This window comes from Triplophysa dalaica, chromosome 9 (assembly GCF_015846415.1).
Source record: "Triplophysa dalaica isolate WHDGS20190420 chromosome 9, ASM1584641v1, whole genome shotgun sequence".
NCBI lineage: Eukaryota > Metazoa > Chordata > Actinopteri > Cypriniformes > Nemacheilidae > Triplophysa > Triplophysa dalaica.
This window is the reverse complement of record NC_079550.1, coordinates 17,329,516-17,352,408: the sequence shown is the minus strand read 5'-3', so window position 1 is coordinate 17,352,408 and position 22,893 is coordinate 17,329,516. Positions and strand designations below refer to the sequence as shown.

General features: G+C 38.2%; 1 protein-coding gene across 1 annotated transcript in view; it reads left to right on the top strand.

Annotated features, from left to right (window-relative positions):
• Positions 1–4,497: 4,497 nt before the first annotated feature.
• frem2b (FRAS1 related extracellular matrix 2b) overlaps positions 4,498–22,893 on the top strand; it is a 61,909-nt gene continuing 43,513 nt past the window's right edge. The window contains exons 1-2 of the mRNA XM_056756281.1: positions 4,498–9,660; positions 13,141–13,230. Coding sequence (XP_056612259.1) covers positions 4,635–9,660; positions 13,141–13,230 — 5,116 coding nt within the window. The 5' untranslated portion in view covers positions 4,498–4,634. The remainder of the gene's footprint in view (positions 9,661–13,140; positions 13,231–22,893) is intronic.

Below are 22,893 nucleotides of genomic sequence, written 5' to 3'. Positions count from 1 at the left end.
TTAGGACAACATCTTTAGAGATGGAAAACAATAATATGCAGTTCATAAATGCTAAATTTACACTAAACCATTTTGATTGCTGTGACATTGGAGACACATTCATTGGAGTAAGGTTTTTTTATATGTGAGGAATCTGTTTAAATGTCGTTTAAAGCTTTTAAATAAATGAAGTTGTTTATTGTGAATGCTTCTGTGGTTTGACCGAAAAGTTCTTTTAGCCGTAAATAAAAGGAGCTTTGGATAAAAGCGTCTGCCCAAATGCCTAAATGTAAATGTTGGATACCATTTGAAGACAAATTGTCTAGAGAGCATGAATGCAGTGTCAATTCCCATAATAACACATTAAAGGGGAAATACCTATTTATTGGTTTCAATCGGAAAATGTTGTTGCTAAAGATCTTCATCAGTCTATAAAGATGTATACACCATGTATTTGTTAAAAAATCCCCTTTTTCAACCTTTAGTCAGTGTGTTATGTTGCTGTTAGAGCATAAACAATACCTGCAAAACTATAAAGCTGAAAGTTCAGTGCATGCCAAGCGAGATATTGTCTTTAACAGAATTGGCTTTTTAATGAATACAGAGAACGGCTGGAATCAGAATAAAGCCCTTTACTTCCCGGGTACATGATGTCACTATTCCGAGTGCTTTTAATAACCTCTGCCCAAAGGAATATGGCAAAAAATGAGCAAGGCCTTCCTTAGAGAACAGGAAGAGCCGCTGGAGCAGTGTTCGGTTATCAGAGATTTTAAAGATTTGACTCAGCTACGTGCTAAACTACTTTCACTTTCATCACAGTCTTACAGCTAGTAATAAGAATTCAGCTACACACATTCTAAGATAACAAACAGTCAAATAACAGCTTCCATGACTTTAACATCGGTTTTAAAAGCTGTTCTGTGTAATACACTGATATTGTGTGTGTGCGTGTATGTGCACGCGCATACCTCTAGAACACTTCTATGAAACGTCCTGTGACATCTTGCTTATAAATGTCTCTTAGTGAATATACTTGTTTTATTATCCAACTCTGGTCCAATATAAAATCGCAAAACTAACGCTTCTGTTATAGTGTTAATTAATATAACTGGTCTGACTCCATTCTGTCCGGTGTCATTTCCCTCGCCCTAGTAAGATTGTGCGAACTCTAACAAGGTAGACGTTTGCACATGCACTAGCAGACCTCTGTTACACTTCTATCGATCCGCTTGTTTTAAACTGATAAAGTGAAGTTGACGCCATTGTTACTGTTTATTGCTAAAAGCCAAAGTTTAAGGATAAATGTGAACTGAGAGGGACACCGACCTATCACAACGGACTAAGAAGCGGAAGCTCGCTAACATGGTATGGGTGGGACATCTTCACGCACACAAAAACACACACACACACACACACACACACATTCTAAGCGGGGAATCACAACAGACCTGATCAGCTTTACCAATCAGAGCGTTTTGGACTGGACTTTAAGGGAAAGGGGTGAACAAGAGGCTTGAAATATGTGAAATATAAAGCGTTTCTTGAAATTAGAAACATGAACATCCACTGTTAAACAGCCCAAAAACATAATCAAAGCCTCAAAAACAGTAAAAGAATGGCTCCTTTAAGTAGAATTACATTTTTCACGAACAATTTTTTCTCAACCGTTTCCTAGACTCCCAGACAAGTACAGACATCAACACATGCTGACAAACTCTCTTTTGACCTCTGTATGCTGACCTCAACTCATCTGTCACCAAAACTGTTTTGACAGTTTTAGCTGCAAGCTTTCCTCCCCCAGATCTGGATGAGAACTATATCAAATATAATACACGCCTTAGTGCGGTAATGAACTAGAAAAGCACTAATGGGATACAGTATGTAGACCCCATTGTTACAACCGAGTGCATTTCAAGCCATAAATAGAGCCGACAAGCTTGGCAATTTTTGTGGAATGACTGAATGACAACTGTTGCATTCCTCTATGGGACTTTGTCAGCATGGAGCACATTAACTCTGATTTCATTTATGATTCGCATCACGTTTATTTTAAATGATGCTTAATAAAAATGTTTTACTTCAATCATTTTCTATCATAAACGGGACGTTTGAGTGCCACAATTCATGTCAAAATATCCCATACCTACATGAACCAGACAGAATCTGATGTCATCACTAAGACCTGTACTTACAGTTGTTTTCAGTATGTGTTTTCTGCTGAATCAAACCTATGACATTTCCAGTGCTAATGTGACACTACCAGCTGAGATAGAAAAACATATTAAACCTACCAAGAAATCTAGCAAATTATACTTTGCAATGCTTTTGTGCAGCTCAATTGGTATACTGCAGCATTGCCAAGGTCATGGGTCCATTTCCTATGGATGAACTGATGATGCATGTATAGTTACTTGGGACAAAAGTGTTTTTACAAATCATTGTAAAGCACTTGCTTTTCTCTATTTAGCTTTAGAACAATAACCTAGGAAAGGAGTATGATGAAGTCATTATAATAACAAAATAAAGGTAACTGTTATGACTGAGAGTGAATATCGCGGAAAATTACAAACATTGTAATATTTGTTGCCGCCAAATGCCAATGAAAATACAGGCAGGCTGATTATGGCTCACAATGTTGACTGTTTCATTGTCTCCTTTCATCTTTTGAGAACATCTGCAGCTTTACATAAAATATCCAAAATAGCCATTATGTTAAATACAGTGCGGCGTGTGAGTGATGATAAACACTGACTGAGCTTTCACTGTAAGAATTTCCATGAATTTTGTTTTTATTTTTCTAGTTGTTTATTTTTAATATGCTGCATTAAATGTGCTTATAGATTGTGACATTCAGACTTTTGATTGTGGATAACAATAGCAGTAAATGAAAAGAATGAACAATTGGTCCATAAATCAACACAAGGCACATATAATCCAAGTTGTCTGATTCACACTGGGGGTGTTGACAGGGCTGAATTCCTCTGTGATGTGCATAATTTTAAGCCTCACTAGAAATATCAGCCAAACAGCAGGAAGTCAGAATAGTTGGCTCTGTGTGTTAGTGTGTGTATGGAGTCGACTTGGTTTTTATATGTTAGTGGGGACCTAAACCTGAATGCACACCAACTTGTGTCACTGTTGGGAGCAAAATGAGGTCCCTACGGACACAAAAGCTTATAAATTGTAGAGAACGATAATGTTTGAAAATCTAAAAATGCTGTCTTTGATCTTTAAGTTTAGGGGTTGGGTAAGGGAACAAAATATACAGTTTGTAACTCATTTTGCCTATGGACTGTCCCCAAACAGATAATAAAACATACATGTGTGTTTGTGTGTGTGATCGTGTGGGTGTGCATGTGTGGGTAGGTTTAGTTTTGCTTTGGTTTGAATTAAATACCTTAGGACTAAAATGAAGAAAATATAGTCACAAATAAAATTAAACAGTTTCAGCTTTGCCGGTTGTCTTTGTTATAAATGTAGATTCTGGAAAAGGGTAAGCACAATGGTAAGGGGTGGAACACAAGTCACCATTGCAGACATATTTTAATATGACACCTTTAGAAATATGTTAAAGACGAAGACTTCCACAGAATTAATTTTATTCTCATCTTTCTTTAGCGCATGCTCCGTGTTATCACATCTTTTGGCAGCTGCTCAGTGAGATGTGATCCGTCAATACAACTCATCATATATGTAAATCATAGCTAAAGTCTCAAGGAACATTTGACCTAAATAACTATCATGCCTGATGCAGAGTCACATTTTAAAGGAATTCTGAAAAAATTGTCTGAAAAACGAACAAATGAAATGATATGAAATGATGAATTCAAGGGGTTTTAGTTCATTCAATGAAGTAATTTTGCCAAGGACAACCAATTCACAACTGTGAATCAACATTTCACAAGCAAAATTGAATGTAGTGCTCGACCAAAACTTGGAAAAGCAAAAGTAGAAAAAATGTTTTGCAAGATATTTAATTTTCCTCTCTTTAAAAAATGAAAAGAAAACATACAGGGCATTTGCAAACGGGGTAAGTGATGCTTAGTTACAGCACACACACACACAAATCAACGATACATGATTTTCTTTGACCACCAGAGTGAGCTGGAACAATGCACATTGGTTGCAATGCATCTCATCAGTACATACATGTCCATTTGACTTGCATGCTTCCTTGTATTTTTTAACTTCCCCCAAAGTACACTGCAGTGGCTCTGAATGCAACTCCAAAACAAAATAAGTCTCTCCATCCATTGATAAATAAATACGTATTTATACAATAAGTGAATTCAGATGTAAAACGCGTTTTTTTAGCACCTCACCGATCCAACACTTTACCCTCAACTCCTACTATCCAACCCAAGGCTTTGAGCGACACGTCGTGCGGCCAATTAGAACGCGTAGAACGCATTCCCCCGTGAACGACAGCCAATCGCGTGAGAGAGGGCGCGGTTTACGCACAAGGCTCCGCGAGCCATGAAGTTTATTCTAGAGTGCTGGGAGCTGCTCGAGGAAGAATGGTGCACCTTTGCGCGAACGCGAATGGGAGGTATTTCACGTGCGCACTTACTTTATTTTAACTTTTTCCTTCATCTTTCAACGGATTTTACTCTCATCTTTCATAACGTAAGCTCGTCATTTGGCTCGCATCACCAATGGCTCGGAGCACATCAGAGCGGCGACCGCGCAGAGGTTTTGTACGTCTCAACGTGCACTTGTTTTCATTTATATTGACTGTGATATGTGATGCATCCGCACAGGGTTACGAGAGGTTGGGGTTAACCTATGGTTTGAGATCTGAGCTCTCAGAAGATGCTATTCTTGTCGCAAATAATGGAATACGTGTTCCCTTCGGTAGGTCTGTATACATCGATCCGATCAATGACTTAGTTACTCAAGTTCAGCCCGGCGACAAGTGCACCATAACGGTTCTGGATAACGATCCGTTATCACAGAGACCAGGACAGCTTTCCCCGAAAAAGTTTCCTTGTCTATTCGGTCACAGCGATGTAAAGTACTCGCATTTCGGATCTACGAGCCCTTCGAAAGACAGGGTAAGACTTCAGCTGAGGTATGATACACAGACTGACACAGTTATTATTCCCTTTATGATGGAAGTGGAGGTGATCTTCACCCAGCTTGAGGTTCTGACCAAACACATGCCTCTAGTAGTAGAAAAACTGCTTGGGATGAGTAACTCCATTGATAAGAAAGTCCTGGAGTTCACATATGATAGGAACGCTCACGTGTGTAAAATGACACCTCTGGTCAGTGGCGGTACTTTGCCAAGATATGGAAAGCTGGTTGATGATGGTAAATTAGGGAAACCCGTGGACTGCGATGAATTTGTCACGATGAACGTACGCTATCAGCACACTTTTGCACATCGCTCCCCAAACAGAGATTACATTCCCATGTATTTAGAATTACAAGACAAAGAAGCGAACGTACTCAAGCAAGAGTTTTTCCAAGTCGTGGTGATCATAAAGGAGGGCGAGGAGAACACGGCTCCCAAACCAAGTTTCGTGGCCATGATGATGATGGAGGTCGATCAGTTTGTGATGACGGCCATAACCCACGACATGCTGGCGGCTGAGGATGTCGAATCTAATCCTGACGATTTAATCTTTAACATCACTTCCCCGCTGTCTTTTGAGGAAGGCTACATTGTCAGCACAGATGACAGGAATTTGCCTATCACGTCGTTTTATCAGAAGGACCTGAAGGATCTTAAAATAGCCTATAAGCCTCCTTCTGTGGATTCGGATGCTGAGAGGATTTTCCAAATTGAGTTTGTGGTTGTAGATACTGAGGGCGCCATATCAGACCCCTTTGCTTTTATGATAGTGGTTAAACCTATGAACACACTAGCACCGGTCGTGACCCTTAATACAGGGCAACTTCTGTATGAGGGTCACTCCAGGCCGCTGTCCAGCTCTGAAAACTTGCAAATTAGTGATGAGGACAATTTAGACCACGTCCAGATAACTGTTATCGATGGGCTTCGCCACGGACAGCTCACGGTGCTCGGTTCGAGGCGCAAATACTTTACCCCAGCAGATCTTGATGTAGGTAGCGTTCTCTACCAACACGATGGCAGTGATACATACAGCGATAATATCATTTTCAGAATGACGGATGGTAAACACGAAGTTGAGTTTTTATTTCCCATCACTGTGGTGCCAACCGACGACGAGCCTCCTATAATTAATGCCAACACAGGTTTGATCCTATCCAAAAACCAAATGATGCCCATTTCCCCTTTAACGCTTAGCGCGGCAGATATAGATTCGGAGGATTCAACTATTAAATTTATTATGTCGCCTCCCTACTCTACTATCGGAGAAGTAATACTTAGGCAGTCGGATGCACCTGAGGATCCGTCCACCTGGAGGTTCAATGCGGAAGATGAAATGTACGAGAAAGTAGTGACGGAATGGTTCCAGCAAGACATCACGAACGAGAAGCTGTTTTATAGACACATCGGACCACATAATACAAAAACCATCATGGACCAGTTTAATTTTTACGTGCAAGATGACAACGACCCCCCAAACCAATCAGGTGAAAGCTCATTCTTCATAAAAGTTCTCCCTATTGATGATATTCCTCCCGAGCTGTATCAAGGGACCACCTTGCAACTGACCGTGCAAGAGTATCACCTCACGTATTTTCGAAAGAAATTCTTGCGCTACACAGATTTAGACTCAGAAGATAGGGATTTAAAATACACCATTACCCAGCTGCCCACAGACACAGATGAAAACAGCCCTAGCATTCTGGGAACCATCGTATTGACTGAGAGTCCGCACATAGAGGTCACCGATTTCACTCAGGCACAGATAAATCATCACAAGATCGCATACAAGCCTCCAGATCTAGAGCTTGGAATAACTCCACACGTGGTGCAGTTTCGCTTCAAAGTGGAAGACACTGCAGGAAATAGTGCCGATGGAGTTTTTACCATATTTTTAAAACCTGTCGACAACAAGCCCCCTCAGATCACCAACAGTGGTTTCACCATACAGGAGCGAGGAACTTACGTCATCACACGCCTCGAGTTGGACACCACGGATGCAGATACGGACAGCTCACAGATACTCTTTACGATCACCCAACCTCCAACGCACGGTCAGATTAAATACATATTCACTGATATGACTAAAGGAGATTCATTTAACCTGCAAGATATATCTAATGGTAGAATATCCTATGTTCACAACGGAGAAGAGTCAACTAGCGATTCCTTCAAACTGGATGTCAGCGATGGCCTCCACATTGTCACAATCACAGTCAGGATTAACGTGAAACCGATTGATGATGAAGCTCCTACTATAAGTCTTCCAGAGGGGACTATTGGTTCTTACATTGATGTTTTGGAGAACGGAGCAACTGAGATCACCACCAACGTTATTCGGGGTCGAGACAAGGACACCGATGACCTCAGACTGACCTTTATAGTGGATGATCCCCCAGTGTTTGGTGAGATATTAGTGAATGGAGGGCCATCCAATAGATTCACTCAAGCAGACATCATTAGTGGTTTGGTTGTCTATGCACACACGAGCGGAGAAATTGGCTTTACAACAAAACACGACTTCTTTAATCTTACTCTCACTGATATGTCTGATGAATGGTCTGTGGGGGGTAATAAAATCAAAGGGGTGCAAGTGCAGGTCACCATTTTGCCATTGGACAGTCAGGCCCCTGAGGTCTTTATCGGCCCCCCGTTTCGTGTCGTGGAGGGGGAGAAGAACGTTATCGAAATTTTGCACATAAGCGCTAATGATATAGACACACCTAACGATGACCTTCTTTGCACTATTATCGTACAGCCCACCTCTGGGTACGTTGAGAACATCTCTCCAGCTCCAGGCTCTGAGAAATCCAGATCAGGTATTGCCATTAGCGCTTTCACCATCAAAGACATTAAAGAAAATCACATTTATTATGTACAAAGCATCCACAAAGGTGTTGAGCCCATCGAGGACAGGTTCACTTTTAGATGTTCAGATGGGATTAACTTCTCAGAGAGGCACTTTTTCCCGATCGTGATCATACCAGCCAATGATGAAAAGCCTGAGATTCATATGAGAGAGTTTGTGGTGATGGAAGGCAGGAGCATAGTGATTGACACCCCGATATTAAATGGAGCCGACGTTGATATTCCGGCGGATGAACTCACGTTTATTATTTCGAAGCCTCCTAAACACGGATATATTTTCAATCAGCTCTCCATAGGCACCGTTCCTGTGACAAACTTCACCCTGGATCAGATACGAGAGTCTTCGAGTATTGTGTACGAGCACGACGATTCGGAAACCACGGAGGACAGTTTTGAAGTCCTGCTCACCGATGGGAAATTCACAGTGCAGAACACCGTCATGATCATGTTGATTTTAGTTGACGATGAAACTCCAAGAATGGCAATTAATGATGGCCTTGAAATAGAAATAGGTGATGTCAAAATAATCAATAACAAAGTTTTAAAAGCAACTGATCTGGATACAGAAGACAGCATTTTAACCTACATCATCCGTTACGGTCCCAACCAAGGTATTTTACAGAAGAGAACTTCATCCGGACTGCTAGTAAACATAACCGTTGGTATGAACTTCACGCAAAATGAGATCGACCAAGAATTGATCATGTACTTTCACAACGGACAAGAGGGAGTCCGTGACCTTATCAAATTTGATGTTACTGATGGCATTAACCCTTTAATCGATAGGTACTTCTATGTAACTGTAGGCGGAATAGACATGGTATTTCCCGACGTGATCAGTAAAGGTGTTTCTCTTAAAGAAGGTGGACGAGTGATCCTGACCACAGATCTCCTCAGCACCAGCGATCATAACAGTCCCGATGAGCACTTGGTGTTTACTATAACTCGTGCCCCTGTAAGAGGTCACCTCGAGTGCACCGACACACCTGGTATGCCCATTACTTCATTTGCTCAACTTCAACTAGCTGGAAGTAAAATTTACTACATCCACACCTCTGATGACGAAGTCAAGATGGACAGCTTTGAGTTCGAGGTGACGGACGGTTACAACCCTGTGTTCCGCACCTTTCGTATTTCTATCACCGACGTGGACAACAAGAAGCCTGTGGTCACCATTCACGGGCTGGTCGTCAGTGAAGGTGAAAAGAAGCTTATCACCCCTTTTGAGCTCACGGTGGAGGACCGTGATACCGTCGACCACTTTTTAAAGTTTACCATCACCCAGGTGCCCGTCCGTGGCAAGTTGCTGTTTAATAACACCAGACCTGTCACTTCCTTCACCAAGCAGGACCTGAATGAAAACATGATCAGCTACAAGCATGACGGGACGGAGTCTGCCTCCGACAGCTTTTCATTTATGGTGACTGATGGTACTCACACAGACTTTTATGTATTTCCCGACACGATTTATGCAACTCGTAAGCCCCAGATGATGAAAATCACAATTCTTTCAGTGGACAATGGTGTTCCACAGGTGGTGACCAATAAGGGTGGTACGACGTTAAGAATTCTCTCCACTGGGCACTTAGGATTCCTGATTACAAGTAAAAATTTAAAGGCAGAGGACAGAGACAGTATTCAAGGAGCAGTGACTTTTAAATTGACGGTGGGTGCAGAGCATGGCTACCTAGTGGATTTGGGCAAAGGCAATGCCACTATCACCACATTTACCCAAGGTAAGAACTTTGCATGTTATGGCAATAGAAAATTGTAGGATGATGCTAAAATGTGTCTGTTTTATAGAAATCTTCATTGAAGTGATAGTTCACCCTTAAAATGATGTCATCATTTGCTCGCACTAGTCATTTCAAACCTGTATGACTTTCTGTCTTCTGCAGAACACAAAAGAAGATATTTTGAAGTATGTTGGTAACCTTACAACAGTGATACCTATTGAATTCTGGTTATTTATTGGTTTGGTATCCATACAATTGAAGTCAATGGGTACCACTGTACTGTCTTTCTTATGTCATTCGATAGCTTTATGTGAGGAACAAACCAATATAGCATAATAAGCCGAGGTAACTCTGACATTCGCTGGTGCTGTCATCTGTCAATCTGCAGTCAGCATGCGAAAGTGTTCAGTGACTGTCAGGACGTCACTCTTTCCACGATGTTCCACTGTTTCTGTTACTGTATTCTTCTTAATCAGTAGATAATAGTCTATAGGTTTGTTTAGAATTACCTTATTTTGCTGGAGTGTCATTAGCATTAGATCTTACCACTGGACAAAATATTGTGCGTCATTCTCTTTTTGAACCTCGATTACAAAAGGCTGTGTAAACTGTTTTAGGAATACAATGCACGATGTGTTAAACACATAACATATCCTTTCTTTGCCTTTAAAAGTTTATGAACATGGGGAGCAAATATCCCAGCTACTTCAGATAGAGAAGATGCCTTAAGCACATTATTCTGCGTCTGGGATGATCTTAACTAAGGAGCAGATGCATTAAGCGCATCACTTATTAAGCATAACTGTAAAGAACATAGAAGCGCATGCATTAAATGCATCATTCTGTGTCCAGGATCCGGTTGCATAAACTTCTTTGACTACTCTTACTAGTTATTCATCACATTTTTTCTTCAAGACTGCTCATAACTTCTTAAAGTCAGTTACATAAAAGGTAGACTGGTCTAATTGAAATCTGAAAAGGAAGACTGATTGGTCCTAAATAATTGCTTGTCAGTGAGACTAGTTGTTAAAACGCGGTCTTAACTCAGCGGCTAAATTTATACAACTGGCCCAAAGATGCACATGAGCACTTTTGTGCCTCTCTGCACTTCAGACTTTTTATACGGTGATAGTTTTGTGCAAAAAACAGATGGATAGAAGTAGTTTTACTTTAACTCAAGTACATTTTTACTCAAGTACACAGTATTTGTACTTTGAGACTGTTACTACTTTTGGAAAATATGACCTCACTATATTATAAAGGACAAAAACATTTTTTTACCCCAGTACAGTACCAAAGTACATAAAAAATCCAGCACCTTTCTACTTTTAAAAGTAAATATTCTTCAGTAAAATTTAAAAAACACCATTAATTTACTATCCACCTGTGGTAATAAAGGATATGTAATTCTACATTTGATCAGGAAAAAACTGTGGTAGTATCGGATCATTACCCAGAATTCGGGAGAAAGGAAAAAGTGGTATCGGAGCATCCAATCTTCAAAATATCTTCATTTGTGTTTTGCAGAAGAAAGAAAATCATGCAGGTTTGAAATGACAAGAGGGTCAAGAGTAAATGATGCCAGAATTTTCCTTTTTGGCTAAACTAGTTCTTTAACAAATACTTTTTGAAAAACGCATTAACATAAACATGATCTTCTAACATTGCATGTTTAAATTCATCCAATGAAATTGATGCACAGATGTGTCAACGTTATGCGTGAGAAATCTGCATTTACATAAATACTGTGAGAATATTGTATTAACATAAACATGATCCTGAATAGATTGTAGGCCTGTTTAATTGACTAAATAAGTCTGTGAGCTTGATTCTCAAATGCTAAAATTGCTCTAAGCCATTTTTAATGATGCAACACCTACAATACCCAAACATGATTTGGAGAAATGAATCAGAAATGAATGAAATTGTTTTGGTATGCAGTCAGAGCTGTAAAATGAATGTACAGAATAGCTCAGATAATTCAGTCTTGGAAGAATTTGATGAGAAAGGTTTAAATCCTTTCATTGGACAGTACACTTATCTATTTTGGAAATGTGAACATAAACTGTTGAAATCACTTGCAGCACTTTTAAGAGTTGGGAACATACACACATAGCATTTGTCTCAACATGTTTTATGTTTGAAATAAGACAATAATTGATACAGTTCATATGGGGCTAAATTGAGTTCTTGAGTCTGAAATGAATAAAAGCTTAGTAATGTTGTAAAAACAGTCATATTCAAAACTAGAGTTAGACGTTCTCAATATCCCCTTTCTGAAAAACCTCATATTTAAACATTCTCTTTGAATATTTCAAGGGAATTTAATTCGGTTGGGGGTGTTGGTTTGGGCTACGGACAGTAAATAAAGTTGCTGAGCCCTTGTGGGCATTTGAAAATGATGGGTTTACATTTTTATGAGCTGGCCGCTTTGAAGAGAAATGTTTTGACATCAAATATTGAAGAAAGGCTGGGCTGTAGACATAAGACCCTCTTAGAAATACCACATGCTCTTAAATTGAAGCGTATGAGAGGAGGATAAAGAAATGCATGAATGGGTGTCGAAGGGAACCCTTCTGCCCTTGATGGCTCTTTACAGTCATAGAGGAGCTGATGGAACACTGCTTGGGTGCCACATATTGCATATTGCTTTAAATGAAGATAAACCTCAGACATAATGCAGACTTGTTTAAAATGGGCAGATGGGTGAAATCACCTTATTAGAAAAAGGGTTTCAATCTGATTTACAGAGAACAGATTCTATTTGTGTATTTGCACATTATAGAGGCATTTTAGACAGATCTTTGGGATACTTGATTCTGATTGGTCATTCATAAGTCAGTCATATCTTGACTCTTATTACTTTGCAATTATTACAGGTATACTTATTTACTCTGAATAAATGAACGTAATGATTTGTCTTGAAAATATTTATATGTGAGAGGAACAAGTTTAGTAGTCATACAAAATGTTTGACCATAGAATCCTGTGAATGACTAATCACAATCATGCATTTTAGAAACCCACGAAACAATAAGCGGGATAATATACAGCTAGTCAGTCATAAAGGAGAACCCTGCATTTTCTCCCCGCAAATCTCATTAAACAAAGAGAGAGATACTTGGAAGAATGGTTGTAACCAAACTGTTCTTAGCCACCATTGACTACCATAATAGGAAAAATAACAATGGTTGTGTCAATACTGTTCCTACAGTCTTCAAAATATCAGCGTTTTGTTCAACAGAGCAAAGAAATGTATAAAGCAAGTCAATGGTGGCCAAGAACTGTTTGGTAACAACCATTCTTCCAAGTATCTTTCTCTTTGTTTAATGAGATTTGAAAAACTTGAGGGTGAGACATTTTCGGCTGAATAGTTCCTTTAACACAGCTTATATTCAACCTATCAGTATATATAATTTGGTTTCTATAGTTCTGTGTACTTATAAAAACACTCATCTGTTTGAACGTTTTCTCCCTCAGCTGACATCGATGACATGCACATATGCTACGTGCTACGAGATGGAGACAATGCCACAAGCGACATTTTCTACTTTTCCATTGAAGACAACGGTAGGATATTTTCAACTCTTTTATTATTTGTGCCCGGGGGGTTTAAAATAAGACTGGTTGGATTATAAACGTGTGCATCATTATTCATGTGTCTTCGAGTTGCGTCAAGTGTTTGTGAGGGTGTGACTGTGCAATAATAATAACTAGATTTGGCAGAGAACGCTTTTTCTTCTGGGATGTCGTTTTATTGACACGCCGGTATATTGAGGTGGAAAACTCTCATGCAGCTCCGACTGGGTTTTAATCATTTTATTTGAAAACTATATTTAATAGCTGATACTGATAGGTTGAGGGAAAGTTTCCAATTATAAAACTGTCATCTGCACTTAGCCAGTTCTGTAGAAGTCCCTGGATACATTATTAGGAAAATATTGCTTCAATGCCAAGTAACATTAGTGCTGATATGTTAGAAACGTGTGCCTCGCTTTGAAGATTACTTGTGAAATCTTTTGCCTATTTTTAACCGTCATAATGTGTCTGATGAAAAGACGAGAATTATGTGTTAGGACTGAGCTTTGTAGGACTTATTTGATAATGCAGTAAGTTTAATAATAGACCTTCTTTGTTTGAACTTCTAATTTAGATTTTCTTGACACTTTGGTTATTGGCAGCTTTCTTTCCTCCCTCCCTCCCTCCTTCCTTCCTTCCTTCCTTCCTTCCTTCCTTCCTTCCTTTTTCCTTTCTTTCTTTCTTTCTTTCTTTCTTTCACAATTTGTCTTTAATATTAAGGGAAACAATTGTTGTCTCAATGTCTCACCTCCGACTCTTAGTCTTCTCTAGCCCCAGTTGGATTATTTGGTGAAAGACAGCATCCTTTTGCAAAGCTCTTGGTGAAAAACTAAAATGTGTTTAAAAATAATAGAGTGGTAATTGATCTTAATTTTTGGGTGACGACTAAATAGAAGGTTTTCACATGGGATTGTTCCATCATACTCATTCAAGTAGGTGTATTTATCTTTTTCTTTGTATAGCAAAAGCATTCGATGAAGAAGACAGAGTTGTTTTTTATAGATTTGGCATTCTGCTGTTGTGGAAGGTGCATACTGATTAGTTTATTCATTCACTGAGTCCGTTGACTAGAAAGAGTCTGTGTCTTACAGAAATTGGCATGTGTGTGTGCCTTTTGGCATTTATACAATGGGATTGTGCAGAATATTGTCATACTCTCATATCAGTTCAAAAGGGGATCAAGATGCCCTCATTGTGTCTTGTGGCTGTTGTTTGTTTTTTAAACAAAGCTTTTTCATTTTTTGTAACATCAGATGATGAGTAATTGGATGATTAGTGCGGCACTGCCACTGTAGGCCCAGTGGATGTTCAGAACATAACATTTCATAAAATACTTACAGTAGTTGATTTTTTCCAATAGTGCATGTACATGCATCACTTCTTTTTTGGGGGGAATTTCAATGAATAATTTCGTCACATCTCATTTGTTTGTGTTTTGTGACGTAAATTGTGATTAAAATGTGTACACATTATGGCCGACACTTCAACACAAAGTGACTTACAGTGCCTTCAAGGAATACATTTTTAGCATTTTGTTCCCTGAGATTCAAACCTACAACCTTTGCTCTGCCATCACAATTTTATGTATGTAAAAACAATATTTAGCAATGTTTTGCAAATTTATATAATGTTTAATTTAACTCCTAATAGGAAGGAAGGCAGAAGTAGAAGGAAATCAATGAACTCCGAAAAATTTATAAAGGGTATGATACTACATGCAACAATATTACTGTATAGTAGGGGTGTGAATCTTTGGGTAGACAGCAAATCTATTCAATTTTGATTCAACAGGCTTTTGATTCTATAAAAAAAAAGATTTCTGAAATTTCAAAATGTTTCGTATCGATTCATATTGATTCAATTCGATTTGATTCACCATGAATTTTTTTTTTCAAAGTACTTTTTTTTAGTTCAATTTTATGCACTTAGCAGCATTGTCAATTAACAACTCAATTCAAGTGACTTAAAGGGCTTTATCAGCCTTACTGTTATGTCTATAAATAATGACAAACTGTTCATTTAACACAGTTTTTTTATTATGATTATTTATAATTCACTAAAATCTGGACAAACTGGACTGGAGACTGAAGCTGTGAAGCACGCTCAAATAGTGATGGCAGAAAAAGAAAGAAAGCGACACAGCCAGTGTTTTACACATGTTTTTAAACGCGACGTGTGAACATTTCAATGATAAAAATTGTCAGACATAAAAGATTTAGTTACTTACATCGCACTATTTCACAGTTAAAACTGACCTCAGCTTCTGTCAATACCAAACCCAGCCTTCCTTCATTTAATTGGCAACTAGATCGATATTGACGACCGATGTTAGGCTGATCGACCATATCTGACATCCGTCATAGGCATTTTCTACAGTACTGTAAGACTGTGAATATGGGATCCCAGATGCTATACACCATTGGACTGCAGTAAATCACTCAGCATGAGATATTGTATTAAGCCCTTAATGCACATGTCTTTGTACCTCAAATGTTCATTTTATTAAAATATGTTACATCACACATGCGTGCACCACCTGGTATCGCAAATATAGACCAAATATGTACACCTGTTTTTATTTTCTGACCATAATATGCACCGGGTGCGGTCACTATTCTTCCCAACCGCTCTGTTTGCGTCTCAGACCGGTCGCACTCATTTCATCAGCTGTTGAGATTTCACCATCAGAAGCGCGTTTGAATTAAATTCATTCAATGTTTCCACATGCGTGAATGTAAATACCGTATTTTGAGCGTGTGCATGCCTTCAACAAACGCTAGTCGAAGAGTAATGACGTAAACAATAACGCCAGCGTTGAGATGTACTTAAGAAATGTAATGTTTATATATTTAATACTTTTAAATACTTGATTGTAGTTCATTGGATCGTGATTCATTCGATTTTGTAGTTTTTAGATAGATTATCAACCAAGAAAAAGGATTCTCGATTCGAAAATCATGCATCGGCAGAAATTGTAATTGATGCATCAAGAAAACGAGCAAATGGTTACAACCCCCTAGTGAAAAACAAATATACTAAAATGTAATTGAAATACATTTATTTAATGCTAAGTATACTGCAAATCCTTTTTCATCTTATGTTCTTAATGAAAATATATTATTATTGTATTTGTGGTACACTAAATTGGTATACTTAAAGTATGCTAAATTGGAACAACTAATTTTGTACTTGATATACTTAATATAATATAATTGTGCAGAAATCGTGCTGAAGTCCAACTTAAATACATTTAAGTTTATTTGATTGTGCTAAAGTTGAACTATTGCAAGTATGCTTCAGGTACAATTTAAATATCTTGGATTGAAAGATTTATTTTATAAAAAAAGTGACATCAGAACACATATGGCTTAATATGAAGAAATGTGCATTGTGTATAAATAGTTATCCAAATAACATTAAGTTATAAATGTATATCAGTAAGTCATGTCAGTAAATATGTTAATGCATGCTTAGCATGAAAAAAATGCATTTTATATTAATTGTTTTTTTTACTAGGGCCTACTGTAAAGCTTTTCAAATAATCAAATAATTAAATAAATATATGCCCAAATGATCCCATTGACTTCCATTGTATGGACACAAAACCATCTCAAAATATCTTCTTTTGTGCTATGTCATATACAGGGTGAATAAATGATGACAAAATGTTCATTTTTGGGTGAACTTTCCTTTTAAGGAGCTTTACAAAGTTGTTAACAGTGACGTTAATAATCTATTTCCAAATGCATAAAACTTAGTCTCAATGTGTGTTAGCTTTGTGTAGCTATTTTACAGGGTCTGCACCTCCTTAAATAGACTGAATGTGTCCTTACCCTCACGAAACACCTGTGAAACAGACGTGATAGGATCTAGAAACCCTCAGACCCTCATTCAGGGCAAATACTGTATGCCTTAGTATTTGTTTACTGATGAGTGATTCTGTTTCTCCCCCTGAAGGTGCATGGCATGTTTAAAAAATTGCACCTTCAAGGTGAACTGGTTTCTGGAGCAAAGACATGTTAAGAGCTTCAAAAGCAACCCAGAACTCCTTATTTTGTGTAGTCACATATTATCACCTTCTCCGGCTGCTGTATATAGTCACATTGAACTTTTTTATTAAATCATTGTGATATTCAATGCACGCTCGGCCTAATTGCTGACCTTGGGTCAGTCTGAGAATTTCATTCGTGAAAGGTCTGCTTATGAGACTTGAAAAATCCAATATGGGATCATTGATGGAGAGGCTGCCGGGCCGCAGATGTTATTTGTAGGCATGAGAGCCGGTGGGGCAGCCACAGTAATTCCCTAGGTTGCGCCTGCGGCTGTTTTAGAGACTGTGTAACAGGCATCTGCGCTGGATTGTGAGCGCTCAGGCACAGCTGTACGCTGTCATGTTTCTGCAGCCAAATCGCCCTACTGAAAGAAAAATATAAGTAAATAAATAAATGAAGATGATGGTAGGGCAAAGGGATGTTTGGTCTAACCCTTCATGGTTTGATAATATAAGACATTATGAACTGTGAGATTATTGTATTTGAACATGTAGTGAAACAGAATTTTTAGTTGCTTGTGCAGATTAAGTCTTTGAAGGTTAAACTGATAAAAGTCGATGAAATGCTTCTGGTTGTGTTGAAAGATAAAGCAATAAGGCATTACTGTATTTAAATAAGTTTAATTCTCCCTTCTTGGATACACAAATATTCATAAATATCTTTTAATCCCCGGCTTGAACTGTGAGGACAGGTTGAGGGTTCACTTTCAGAATCATAATCAGATTTTTTGGTGGTTTATTATTATATTATATTACATAACATTACAGTGTTGTTCTTATATTTTGTAGCTCTATACATTTTTTTAGTTTTTATGATAATTTTAGTAAAAAAATTACAAGTTTTGTTATTTGCTACTTGTGTGCTGTCATGTTATAATTTATTTTCTTGTTTTTTTATGTTGCTATACAGTAAGTTGAATATATTTTTGTTTTAGTCTTAGTTCTCAAATTTTCATTTAGTTTACGTTGTTTTATATTTATATGCAATAAATGTATAATAATTCCGAATAATTATAATTTAATTAAACTATTTTTTCTCTGCTTAAAAGGACACTAGAGCACTGCATATTAAGTACTCCTAATATATCACCCACAGTATACATTCATAAACACAGATTCAGAATTCAAATGTGCGTGAAGTAGGGATGAAACAATACAGCTCTCCCATGTTTCAATACGACTGGTTTTCGGTTCTGTTCTGATGGCTCATAAAGTGTTTTTTAAATTGTTTTATGATTATGTGACAGGAACAGCTAAAACTTAAGAAGGAAAAAAAAAATATTTTACTGAAAATGTCTTTATTTCACTTTTTATTATTTTAAAATTTTATTATCTTAAATAATTCCTGGTGTTTTGAGTAAATGTTAAGATTTATCTGGCAGCTCAGAGCAGTTTTTGGTCTACTGTTCATCAATTTGCCAGTAAAATGATCTGCTTGAAGAGGTTCTCTTCTTTAGATGATTTAAAATGACGTAATACAAAACTTGCGATTGCTGGAATCGTAGTAAATGTTTACTCAATGCGCTCAATTGGAAAGGCCAAAGATATGTGCCACTGCCATTGCAATAAATTGGAAGAAATGTGGTCGTAACGAACAGTTTAATATTATATTGAGTATTGTGGCATCCCTAGCATACACATAGGGTCTGAAATATTGATGTTACAAATTAATTTTGATGCGCAGAATAAAAAGAACAGAAAGTTTAATAAGTCAATAATAAGAGGAAAAGCAAGGCAGGAAATGCATTGCATGTGGCAGATGCATTTGAGTTTGCTATTCATAACACTGACATGGCATCATCGTTTTTCATAGAATTAAAAATCTTACATAGTTCTCCAACTATCTCTCTACAGAATTATATCTGACACTAACAACAAAGAAACATTATCCAAAAACCAGCTTTCCACATTTTTGAATCCACGAGTTACCACCCGCTGCTTTTTGTGTCAAAGTTTGCAAACTTCATAATCCTCTGTGAGACCATTTTTATTACCCGGCGGGAATCTGAGCCAAGGGCTTTTCTATTGTTTTTAGGAGAGACCTCCAAAGGATCTGCTGCCAACTAACAGACTTCATTTGGAGAGCAATCTCAACTCCTTTCATAAAGTGATGTTGATTAATTACTTTCACTAGATGGAAGCTGGCCTCCATTAAAGCTGGAGAGGGCCGAAGGGTATTGACAACAGATTAATTTTGACCCTCATAACCACTTTGAAACGTAAATGACTTTTTTTTTCTGCAATTACAAACAGGTCACACTTGAATGCAAATGATATAAGAAAAATGACTGGAGACACACTTTACATAAATATGATTCTCTTTTTGTTCTTCATTGACAGCTTTGAACCGGCCCTGTAATTCTGCTCAACGTTGCAGCAGATGTATGTTACTTGTCACGTTGCCAGATACAGACTAAAATAGGACAGTTACCTCCATATGTCCTCATTTGTGTTCAAGTCACGTCATAAATACATTTATAGAAAAAAAACTATTGCTTGAAGGTTTTTCTTCTGCAGGCTGTGAGATAATTTAACCCCAAAAATGTAAATTCTTTCATCATTTACTCTCCATCATGTCATTGCGAACCGCATGCCTCTATTCTGCAGAAAAAGAAGGGAAAAGAAGATAGAGACCAAACAACATTGTACCCCACTGACTTCTATTTTATGGACTTTTCCCTTATTTTGAAAAATAACAAAATAATGTTCTTTTTATTGTGTGGGACAACTTTCACAGCATTTTTACACTGATCTGAGAAAAGCCTTTTGTTTCTCACTTGATCCCTCTAGAATGCTTGAGTCGACGTTGGCTATAGTCATTGCGGTGAATAGCTTTTGTTGAGCTATTTGTGAAACCTGTCAGATAACTGAATGGAGATTAACCGAAAGTGTGCTCTTTTCCAGTCTAAACAAGCGCTAACTCTATAACCTTTCCACTCAAAGGTCCCCCAGTGGTCAAGCTTTGGATGAAGACATTTTGTCTGTTTTTTGTTTAGTGGATGGATGTGGGGGCCCGGGGCCAGTCTTTGGCATGTGTGTTGAAGTTAATTGTTCTGTGTCGCCAACTTAACTCCTCCCCCTGATTTTCCCCCTGATTCTTCTCCTTTTCTTCAGTAAATCGGGCTTACCTGAACACACACAAGTTCTGGCAGTGCCTGTGGCTTGTTTGTGGAGCTTTAGAGAAGCAGTCTGCCTCCAACCTCTAATCCACTCAGTCAGTCAATGGAGAAGACGTCCCTACTGACAGATTCCTGCCTGCAACTTGCTCTTTGTTTTCAAGTCTCTCTCCTTCCCTCTTGTTTGTCTCTGTGTCCATTGGCTCCAGGGGGACTTGTATTTTGTGTGTGTGTGTGTGTGTTTCAGAGAAATGCTTACATGTGTAGAGTGTTAATATAGTTGTGCTATTTCATGTTTAGTTGATTAAAAGATCTTGGATGGATTTTGCATGTCGCGTCTTGGAAGTTAGAGCCAGCTGGTGTCTACATATCTGGAATTTCTTCTCTTGCAAATTCTTGAAGTGAGCTCATTTAAATCTGAATTATAATATTTTTTCATAACATGATATTTGATCACAACACAAGTCAACGAAGCTTGGGTTTGACAATGAAACCGGCTAAGACTGCTTGAACTGAATGAAAAAGATTTGTAACCATTAATTCTGTTAAACGACTAAGTTTGGGTTTATTCCAGTAACCACAAAATATGCTGAGCCAGAATCAATTAAAAGTTGCAATTTGCACAAACATTTGTGTCTTTTTTATTCACCTCCAGCAATCCTGAGTTGAATTTTCAGTCATTGTGATTTATGCTGTGTTCACACCTAACGCGAGCGAGTAATTACATACAAAGTCAATGCAAAGACGTGAATAGACGCGAACTCGGGCGATGCATTTGCGGCAATTGCGTCTTCAGCGCAAGTTGAAAATAATGTATTTGTCAGTTCACTTCACTCACCTTTCCCGAGAGTAATAAAGAGCGAGAATCGCGATTGTTTCCGTTTGGTGTGAACATAGTGTAGTAGAGTAGGCGGGGCGAGACCGTGGTTCGAGTCCGGTGAGTAATTGTGAATTAGCGCCAGCTGTGCGCACACCGGGCTCGAATCACGTAGGAGATGGGAGCATAAAAGGAACGAGCGACCAGACCGTCGAAGAGAGAGGACCGGGCCCGAACTTGTTTTACGTTTGTATTTATATTGGTATTTATATTTATGTTTTGTTCGCCGGCGGTCGTCCGTGAGGGGCCGCCGGCTGTTATTATTTATATTAAAACTTGTTTAATGTTTTCCGGTTCCCGACTCCTTCCTTCCATTTTATTGAGATGTATTACACATAGCATTAGTGCTGTTCAACGATTAATCATGATAAATCAAATCCAGAATAAAGGTTTGTTTACATAATATATGTCTGTACACTTTGCGTATTTATAAACACATGCACGTACACATACATGTATATATTTAGGAAATATCTGCATGTACTGTATATATTCATATTAATATATAGTTTAAATTATACAGCATATAAACATTTTTACATGTACGGTAGGTATATGTGTTAGTATAAACAATGAACTGACATAATTCAAACTTTTATTCCGGCTGTGATTAATCGCAATTAATCGTGGAACCCCTTTAATGTGATTGTTTTAAATATTATTCCTCCTTTTCTTGTTAATAAGTATGTTGCACCTTACTCTCAAAAGCCAGTCACAAAAGTGCATATTTTTTATTGTTCAGCGACGGTGGAGGGTCTTTTTCCATCTCAGGTTAGCAGGGATATTATGTTTCACCAGATGCCATGAGGTGGTGCGAAGACAACAAGCTCACACATGCACCAGGCAGGTCAGAGAGTCTCTTGAGGGCTTTATCCTTCTATCTTCATAGCGGATGTGCACTGATCAGCATTTTTTCCCGCTCTCTCATCTGTGCACATTCCATTATTAATAAGAAATAGCACCTTTAGCTTCATGGAATTGGCCCCTTAGCAGATCCTAACTCACATCCCTTAAGGATTAGAGCAAAGTTGCTTAAAACCTTTCATAATTATTGTTTGAACGGGATCATAAATGTTACGGTGTGTGTTACGACGCAACCTATTTCGAGCGATAGAAGAAAACATGCTCTCCGGCGCATTCCCCAATGCAGCGGCAATAAAACATTCGGTCATGTAGGTAGTGATTTTGACACAGATTCACATAAACCATCTGGCCCTGGATTATATATCTTGTACATCTAACAGCTGCTGCCCACAAAGGTGTCATTATGGTTTTTGCTGGGGTCGATGTTTCAGAAGGAGAGTATGGAGCGGTTTGATTTTTATGTTCCTGGATAGAGACATATTGTCTCATAGTTTAAAGATAAAAGAGTTTCTCCCTATCCTCCTCTCCCCACACTTGAGCTAGTTTGAGTGGGAGTTATTGTATGTTTCTCATCAGCATCGCTTGGGCTCAGTAGGTCATGAGAACATTTCAATGCCACTCAGCACTTGTGTCTTGTCTATTCATGAATTTAACACAGCAACACTGGGGGTTGTAGACATGTACGATATAGGCACGTCATCTCAAGAGGTTTAGAAACAGATTATTGGTACAGACATTGATTTTAA